Below are 9,873 nucleotides of genomic sequence, written 5' to 3'. Positions count from 1 at the left end.
TTTTCTAATTTATGGCTCTCACGTATAGGTAGCAGTAGGATTGCAGGTGCTGGTAGAGATCGCTGAATGTTTGATGAGAAGTTTCAATCAAATATTCTTCGATTACATAATACATTGAAAAGAAATGTAGGATAGGCATGATGGGTGAAAAAAATTATCTCCATTACTTAGTAGATTCCACAAAGGCGAAATAGCCTAAAGATTTTAGGCTCTTTTTAGGTAAAGGATAGGTCTGCCTTTATTGCCTACCCTTACTAGCCATATTATGTGCTATCTCAGAAGAAATTTCACCTTTCTTGTGAAGTCAAATAAAACAACTCTGAAATTTCGTAAAATTTATTTTCAATAATTATACTTTTTCACTTTCATGGATGTTCGAACAGCACTATCAAAGAAATGTCGTAATTTTTCTCTTTCGTTCAGTTATGGTCCATATTTTCTCTCGTAATTCTCCTTGGCCGATCGATTAATCAGTAGTGAAATAATGTGGGTTAAATTTTGGTTCATTATACAATATGTTTTAGGTACCCAAGTTCAGACGTTGTTTCACTTCATATTTCTCGTTTGCCTCTATTGCAAAGTCGGTTATTTGAAATCTTCTAGTTTATATGCAAACGTAAGAATCTACTTCGATTGTGTCAGTGACGTCCATACTTTTCTCATTTTCTTCTTTTCGATTCCAGGAATAATACTTTCTACTCACATTAGATATTTTCACCTTCACGGATCTTCGTTCACTTCCGTCATGAATTGATTGAAAATGTTTCCTCTTCTTATGAATCGTTAATGCCCGTTCATCGTAGGTTCCAAAATCACAAATGAAATCTGAGATAAGTCGTCATATGATTGGGACTATCCATTAAATGTTTTATCAATTCAGCTATCGAATTTAAGTGACGAAAACACCCTGGGCATCTCATAGCCAAATTATGATTCCTATTCTTATGTACCATCAGTGTACTGTAGCTAAGTGTTTTAAATTCACAAACCTCACAGTAGAATTTTTTTTCTATTTTATTCCCCTTCTTGAAACAATGAGGTTTGGGTGTTATAACAATCCTGAAAAAGCAAAAATAAATAGTAAAATATTCACTCAGTGATTTTTGATTGAAGTGGCTACAAAATTCCAAGCACAATAAACTGTTTTATATTTATAATAAAATAAAAACCCATTTTGAGAGAAGACAAAATAATTTGATAGGATATGATATGATGATTATGCGGAAATGTGAATTTTTGATAGATGTATACTCACTTTTCTTTGTTACCTTCTTTCTTCACCTCGATGTTCAAGTTCTCATCCGACTTGTACCTGTATTTTTTTTCTCGTCTCGGTTGAATTATCTTTTTCTGTGAGTTTCTTTTCCCATATGGTATCATGTGATCAGGATTTTTTCGAAAATGCTCCATGCTTGCATTTGGAGATGTCGTGCAAACACGGCAGATTGGACATTTGTACCAGCGGTATTTATGTATCACAAATATGTGATTCAGAAATATTCTCAAATCTGTCGTCGGAAATGAACAATCTGTGCAGGTAAATTTCTTACTCCTTCTGAAAGAGAATATAATAAGTTATGATGAACTATTCTCGTTCCTTTTAAAATCTCACGAAAGACCCGTAGTTCAGTTGATGTTTCAAAAAACAATGCATTCGGAAAAACATTTAGTTGAGCTTACAAGTCTAAGGAATCATGGTGAAATGGTTGTGAATCCTTGTTTTCTAAGTTGTCAATAAGTAGTCAATTCGATAATACCAAATAATTTTTATACATACATCTCGCGAAGTATTTTATGTTGTTTTGTTTCTAATGCTGGAATCAAAAGATTATTCTCACATCGGATTACAGAGCCGAACTGACTATTCGTCGCTATTCGTGTGCCTATGTGTTCAATGTTCAGTGTGCGCATATAAGGAATATTCAACAGGTTATTTGGAAGAAGTATTTTGTAGGGGCAATGATAAAGTGATATCTGATGATATATTGATTCAACTCACTTTAAAAACGCAACATGGATTCTCAATTCTTCCCCTTATATGTTGCTTGGACTCAATTTAGTTAAAGTTGTACAATACTTCCATTCGCCCTATACTTCACAACGCTATTTATTTCCATTATGACAGATACGATACAAAGCAAACTTTAAAGCTCATGTTCCCTATCGATTACGAAGTCTATTGCGAATGTAAATTTCATGCCAACTTCCGATCCAAAGTGTCACTCGGTAAGCGAAGCGATTACGAAAAATGCTATTCTTTAATTTCTCCAGATAATTCTAAGTATCTCACAAAAATGTACATCAATATGAGCAACCTATTTTCAACATGAACAATAACAATTGATTACAGTACAATTTAAAATATTCGAAATTTCTGAAAAATAATTATAAAAATTTATTATATTTACTTACATAGACGCCCTATTAGCAACAGAGGAATGGGGTGCTTTTTCTTTTCCGTTGATAGTAAAATTAACACGTTCATTCGATTGTATCTGCTTGCATCTGAAATGATAAATAAAATTTTTAAATATGCAAACATAACAATTATATATATGACAATGGAACTTAAAAAATCGTGAGTTTCAGAGAGAGATTTAACTGAAACGTAACATTATTATTTTTCACCTTTTCTAAGTTTGCTCAACCTCATATTTTGCACTTACAAGTAACAACTTTTCAGAATTTTTGGTTTGACAATGACGTAAACCAAAACATGTAACCGGATGATTTGAATACAAGGTTCCACCACTGAAATGCTTTATAGACTTTTTCTTTCCTCTTCTTCATACCCAACGCTTCAAAATGAGATTTTATGAGATTATATTATTAAGAGGTCGGCGGAAAAAGTCTGTTCTGCCATGTATCTAATCGGCTTAAGAATAATTCATAATGAGGTTTCATTCGAAGCGCTCTTTCGACTTGACTGAAATATTAGCTATTTATACAACAAGTTCAATGAATTTTAGGTTCTTCGTCGAAAGAGGCCATCACAAAAAAAAATAATGGTGATCGATAATGCATTCTTCGATGAAATGAATGAATTGAATACTGAAGGGACGATCAGGATATCGAAGTTTGAAATTGACAGCAAAACGAAGCTTATCGAGTATCTACGAGTACAATCACGAGGCTTTTCTTTAAAAAATATGTTAGCCACATTTTTCCGATGACACGAAAATGTGGTAACGTCAGAGATTTCTGAAAGACAATCACCCACATCGTACTGGCATAGATATATAAACATATTTGTTTAGAATTGATTGAAAGTATTGAAAGCATTATAAGTAATGTATGTATTAAATATGACACATGCCTCTAATTATTTTCACCTGTTGAATTTCTTTCACATAAAGTGTATAAAATAGTTAGGTACTACATATTATAAATTTTGAATTCTGAATTGTTCTCTACTTACTCTTGATTTGGTTGTAAATGTGTTCTGTGGATATGCTGGTCCAGAATATCCCTGAAGTATGAAGAGAATTCGCATTTGGAACACTTGAATACCTGAAAATTCCAAGGAAATTCATTTTATTATTTATAAAAATGAAAACCTAAAACTTGATGAAGGACGCGTCAATTCGAATGACGAGTAAATAAAAATGAAAATGTTCAGATGCATAGGTACATCTAGTACCCGGTACTTGTCTACAAAGAGCTTCGTTTCCAAAGATTCTCTGATACGTCGTGCGTGTAATAATGATTAAAGTACATTATTCGACAACCATTTTCTTTCTCCACCATTTCGTATTTAATTAGATTCGTGTTTCCAACTTCCAAGAATGCAGATATTCTTTCCGTATATTCTCTATGTCTCAGTTGATCAAGCCATAATGTGAATCGTTATTGTTTTTGATTTGTACAGTCCGGAAGATTATCCCAAACAGGATCGAACCCTCGATTGATAACTCAAAGAAGTGTGAACGAGATCTCTACTCAAATTCGAACACCCCCCATATACTCGTGGAGAATCTATACTAAATTTCTTATATATAACTACAAGGTTAGTGTTTCTCTTTTCACAGCAGAATTTAAAGAAGAATGAAATAAACTGTTTCCCTTAAAATCACCTGCTCATGCAAAACAGTCAAAATGACGAAGTTGGAATAAACCTCCATAAAATACATCCGTCTGTGATCTGCATTATCGACAATAATTATTTCATTTCATTATGAAAATAATAAAAATATTCTCCCTATGATTGAATCTGAAATATGGATTCGCTTAGAACAATGCTGGGTGTATGGTTTATGATTGGAAATGAAATTAAATGGCAACTTTGGATGTTCGCGTGTTTGTTCTCATTTCAGCAGTTGAAAATGCATATAATTTAGATGTCTGCACACTCTCGCAAGGCGTCAAAAATGGAGTAAAGGTACGGAAGCACTAATATCACTATATCCTGTCACAATATTTCCACGTTGTTTATCCCTCCTTTTACTATGCAACAAATTTCCCAAATATTTTATGATTGTAACAGGCATCTCGCAACAAATGAACGAGAATCGATATCAATTACAACCTACACAAAGTAGTCTAGAAGTGAGAGGAATGCTAGCTTCGGCATCTTGAGTGATTCATATAGGTGATTTTTAGTTAAATTATTTAGATATTTTGATGAGTTCTATTTTATATATTTGAATTAAAAAAATTTCAATACCCGCTGTATAGATGAATGTTTCGGAGCTTTCCATTGAAATTGAATTTCTATCTGCCGACAAATTTTTTATTGTTTATTTCCCATTAAAAATTTATCTTTTATTCATACTTAGTAAAAGTTAAGATTTATGTTTCTTGTAGTTCTGAAAATATGAATTAGAGTTGAAATAACTTTCGTGTAGAACCTCAGTCAGCAGAAACACACGAATAAGAATAATAATTGAATTCATACCTAATAATAGTACAAAACTTACCTTCTGTTTTTGCAGTTTCCGGACACCTTCTCTTATTCTCACTTTTGGCTTGATAACGTCACTGCAAAAATATAAATTCGTTATTCTCTGTATTATTTCTGGAATGAACCGCTATATTGCGGCTTTGGTGAAAATTTTGAAGTCTCTTCGAAATTTCGTGATAAAAAAATATGATTACTAAAACAAAACTGAAAGAATTGTTCATGCAATTCCGAAAATACGTTAAAGAAGTATCATTACGGGTCTACCAAAATTCTTCAATTGTTTTGATATATATATTTATATATATTCAATTTATTTCGGATTTATATCAAGTTTCAATTAACAAAAAATTATTATGTTTTAAGAATGACGTTATCTGCTTGAATTGTCCAACAAAGCATTTTCCACGTATCTGATTCGAAAATGCATGTTATACACAATTTTCGGTTAGAATAATCATCAGTTAGAAAATGAACATTAATCGTCAGGTGGCGCGAAGTGTGGAACGACCTGCATATATTTTGTTTTGAATATAAGTGGTAGTATATGGTAGAAATCACTCACCTTTTTGGTATCATACTTGTTGGCCTCACACTTTCAACTATTTCGTAATTGCGATTTTTCCATAAACCCGAATTCGTTTTGAAGACGTAGGGTGTGGACTTGGGTACCGATGTTCGGTAACATTCCTTCTGTTGTAAACATTGATCTTTCACTTCGAAAATTTGGGAATAGGTAGGTGGAGTTGATGAAGATGAATCGGATTCCGCTAATCCTTCATCACAGATGCCCGAATCTGGTGAAATAATCGAATTTCGGAGTTGAGTGTCCGGTGCTTGATGGGAACTATGTCCATTAAACATATCATCTATTTCTATTGGCTCCTGCTCAAAAAGCGAATTCCAATCCGTCATATATTGGTCGGAATGAGATCGATTTATCTGCGTGGCCGATTCGGCAGAGACATTTGATTCACCCAATCCCAAAATCCTTTCAAATTCGACATCAGTGAGTTGACCATGAATCATTCCGAAGTTGTCGAAGTTGTTCGATGCGGAAGAGACTTTGGCTTTTTCCGAACACAAAACCTTTTCGCAGTGTTGGGAAAATGATTGCTCTGATTCGAAACTCACTCCGTGTTTATTAGACAAGGAAAAATCAGGTTGATTGATATTGTTCGATTCAGCAAAGCTTTTGGTTTCTTCCAGACGCAAAATCATTTCCAATTCCTCATTGCTGAGTTGTTGTGGTGATGGCTGAAGTTCTGAAGTTATTCCGAAGATGTCAAACAATGAATAATCAGATTGATTCATTCTGTTCCCTTCGGCAGATACTTTGGCTTTCTCCACACACAAAATTCTTTCGAATTCCTCATCGCTGAGATGAGGAGTTGATTGCTGTGATCCGAGATTCTTCCCGAAAGTGTTAGTCAAGGAAGAAGCAGGTTGATTGATCTTGTTCGAATCAACAGAGGTTTTGGCTTCTTCCAGACAACAAATCATTTCCATTTCCTCATTGCTTAGTTGGGGTATTGATTGCTGAGATTCTAAACTCATTCCGAAGATGTCATCAGACAATGAATAATCATATTGGTACATTTTATTCGTTTGGGCAGAGGCTTTTTCCGAACACAAAACCTTTTCGCTGAGTTCCTGTGATTCGAATCCCATTCCGGAGTTGTAAGACAAGGAAGAATCAGGCTGACAGATCTTGTTCGAGTCAGCGAAGATTTTAGCTTCTGCCAGACGCACAATCATTTCCAATTCCTCATTGCTGTGTTGTTGTGGTGATGGCTGAGGTTCTGAAGTTTTTCCTAAGATGTCAGAAAATGAATAATCAGATTGTTTTTTGTTCGATTCGGCAAAAATTTTGGCTTTCTCCACACACAAAATCCTTTCGAATTCCTCATCGCTGAGATGAGGAGTTGATTGCTGTGATCCGAGATTCTTCCCGAAAGTGTTAGTCAAGGAAGAAGCAGGTTGATTGATCTTGTTCGAATCAACAGAGGTTTTGGCTTCTTCCAGACAACAAATCATTTCCATTTCCTCATTGCTTAGTTGGGGTATTGATTGCTGAGATGCTAAACTCATTCCGAAGATGTCATCATACAATGAATAATCATATTGGTTCATTTTGTAAGATTCGGTAGAGACTTTGGCTTTTTCCGAACACAAAACCTTTTCGCTGAGTTGGGAAGCTGATTGCTGTGATTCGAATCTCACTCCGGAGTTTTTAGACAAAGATGAATCAGGTTGATAGATCTTGTTCGAGTCAGCAAAAATTTTGTCTTCTTCCAAACCCAAATTCTTTTCGATGTCCTTTCTACTGAGTTGGCCAAGTGGTTCGGAACTAATTCCGAAGGCGTTAAACAGGAAAGCGTCCATTCTGTAAAGAAAAAAAAAATTAGGATAAAGTAATTGGAAAGAGTATTTTCTGAACATCGATAATTATTCGATAAGAAAAGGAACAATCAACGTCTTACTCATGTTTTGTCCCTCAGGATGTTCATTTTCTTGTCGATATTTATATTAAATACAAGGAAGAGTATTCTGATTTCGCGCTTCAAATTGAAAATCATAAAACTGTTATTATGAGTTGTGTGTTTTCAATTAACGGGCTTATGAGGTACCTCATTCACTTACCTTTGTTAAAACTCATACATATGCTATATTGTTTGATAGTCAAAATGGAATGTGGTAGTGAAGAAGAAGAGGAAAACGAACAACATCATACTGGATACATTCGCTCCAAAGAGTCACCAAAGCAATACAAGCGCAACAAGAAAATCCCCAAAACCAATAATTGGTACTCAGAAAACTAACTCAGTGGTACCTAAAATGATAATGTCATACATTCATGTATTCCGACTAAATCCTGACACTACAGAGAATAAGCTGTGTGATTTTTTCAAACCGCATATACCAGACTTTAAATGTGAAAAATTGAAATCAAGGCAACCGGAGATATATTCATCATTCAAAGTTCCATTTCCGGCAGAATATTTGCAGGATGCCATGAGTGCAGATTTTTGGCCGGAAGGAGTAGCTGTTAATAGGATTTTCTTCAAGCGTCACCAGTCGGTTCCAGTGCTTCAACAAATAAACAAAACGTCATCAGCTTCCAGGATAATAAGCAATGGCAAAGCTTCTCGAATGACTTCATAAATATTTTCAATATACATTTTCCCTTGAAATATATTACACTGGATACTCATTGATGCTAGAAATTAAAACCTCGGATAATAAGACTAAAGCCATGTGGAAAATATGCAATGAAATTAGGAATGAAGGCAGTTTTGAAAATACAACTTCTAAATCACCTCAGGAAACAGCGGATGATTACAATGAATTATTGGTTCAATTGATCCCGAACATGATGAAAAATCTCAATAATTCAAAATTTGCTTGCAATATTGAAACCAATACATCTTTTTACGTGAAGCCCTTTACCATATCATGTTATGTCAAGATGGCGGAAAGTGGAGTTGAGTCTTCGGAACACGGAGATAAAATCGTTAAAGATTACGCGAAAGATGAGACTATTTGTTATCAATGCGCTAGAAAAGTGGTTGTTTATGCGAAGTGCATTAAATGTATGAATAAATTTCACCCTGCGTGCCTGACACTGTCCGCGAACAAGATATCTGCGGTTTGTGTACATGTTGCATCGGGAAATATGGACGAAATTTCTTCAGAAAGTGATACGAATATCGAGCTGGAAATCCTGAGAGTGAGAAATGAATTTCTGGAAAAACTTCTGGCCGAGGTACAAAGTAAAAATCTAATTCTGATTGAAAATAATGCACTGTTGAACGAAAAAATTAAGGTTATGGAAGAAAGAACGAAAGATTGTGGGGAAGCAAAAAAAAAGCTGAAACACTTGTAACAAAACATGGATCGCACACAAAAAAACTTCCTTCTGATCGTGATGAAAAATCAACAACGTCGACATATAGTTCTGTGGTTGAGGGAGCTGTCATAAATAGATCTGACCTAACCTACAATTCCGATGTGAAAGAAGGTGCGAAAAATAAACAAATTTCATCTTCAGACTCACAATCAAATAATTCTCAAACAACTGAATGGACTGAAGTCAAAAAACGTAAAGGCAGGAAATCTCAAGGACCAAGGGGGATCATTTGTGATGGTGCTAGATCATATGGGGCTGCCTTTGCCGGGGTTGCCCGCAAGAGGTGGATTTATGTTGGTAGAGTATCAGGGAAGCAAGTGGATGTATCTGTAATTGAAAACTACCTACAGGAAGGTTTAAATACAAGGACCATTGAAGTTAAGAAGTTGGAAACGAAGGGAAATAATTCCTCATTTACAGTAGGTGTTGAAAATGAAGAACAATATAGGGCAGTCATGGAAAAGAGTTTTTGGCCCGATGGAGTCTTAATCAGAGACTTCAACTTTCGAAACTTTTTTCGGAAAAGAATCAATGGAACAAACACTATTTAATCCGACAACGAATAAAGTCTTTTCATCAAAAGGTATTAAAATATTTCATATTAATATACAATGCTTGAATACAGCTTATAATGGACTTCTTTACTTCGTCAATGAAAATGAACCGGACTTCTTCGCAATAACGGAACACTGGCAGAGCAGAGAACAATTTGAGAACTTCTGTATCGCAGGCTATAAGATTGCGGCCAGTCACTGCAGAGAGGAAGGAAAACATGGTGGAATTGCGATTTATTCTAGAATAGGATATAAGTGTAAGGATAAGTTAGACATTGCAAGGTTCACTGTTCTGGGTATTATTGAATGTTGTGCGATTGAATGCTACATAAAAGATAACCTTAAACTGGTTCTTATATGTGTCTATAGACCAAACACAGCACCTCTTGCTGATCCTGACATCTTTTTTGAAAAACTCCATGAACTTTTGATATTGATTAATGCCGCTAAGAGTGATATACTTGTTCTCACTGGTGATTTTAACTTTGATTTTCTCAAGCTACATAATAAGA

At 34.8% G+C, this 9,873-nt stretch overlaps 1 protein-coding gene across 1 annotated transcript; it reads right to left on the bottom strand.

Annotated features, from left to right (window-relative positions):
• Window positions 1-812: 812 nt before the first annotated feature.
• On the bottom strand, window positions 813-6,211 carry LOC123321012. The gene is made up of 6 exons (XM_044908514.1): window positions 5,463-6,211; window positions 4,917-4,977; window positions 3,419-3,510; window positions 2,413-2,505; window positions 1,256-1,555; window positions 813-1,059 (listed from the first exon to the last, which is right to left on the bottom strand). The coding sequence occupies exons 1-6, from the start codon at window positions 6,209-6,211 to the stop codon at window positions 813-815; spliced, it is 1,542 nt and encodes a 513-aa protein (XP_044764449.1).
• Between the last annotated feature and the right edge of the window lie 3,662 nt (window positions 6,212-9,873).

This window comes from Coccinella septempunctata, chromosome 9 (assembly GCF_907165205.1).
Source record: "Coccinella septempunctata chromosome 9, icCocSept1.1, whole genome shotgun sequence".
Taxonomy (NCBI): Eukaryota; Metazoa; Arthropoda; class Insecta; order Coleoptera; family Coccinellidae; genus Coccinella; species Coccinella septempunctata.
This window is presented reverse-complemented; position numbering and strand designations above follow the sequence as displayed.

Bases quoted from the DNA above. Each gene is read 5' to 3' on its own strand.
- LOC123321012 (XM_044908514.1), bottom strand. From the start codon at position 6,211: ATGAATCAATCTGATTATTCATTGTTTGACATCTTCGGAATAACTTCA. The intron at 4,978-5,462 runs GTGAGTGATTTC...ATATTTTTGCAG, and splicing joins ACAAGTATGATACCAAAAAG to TGACGTTATCAAGCCAAAAG. The intron at 2,506-3,418 runs GTAAGTAGAGAA...TTATCATTTCAG, and splicing joins CATTTACAACCAAATCAAGA to ATGCAAGCAGATACAATCGA.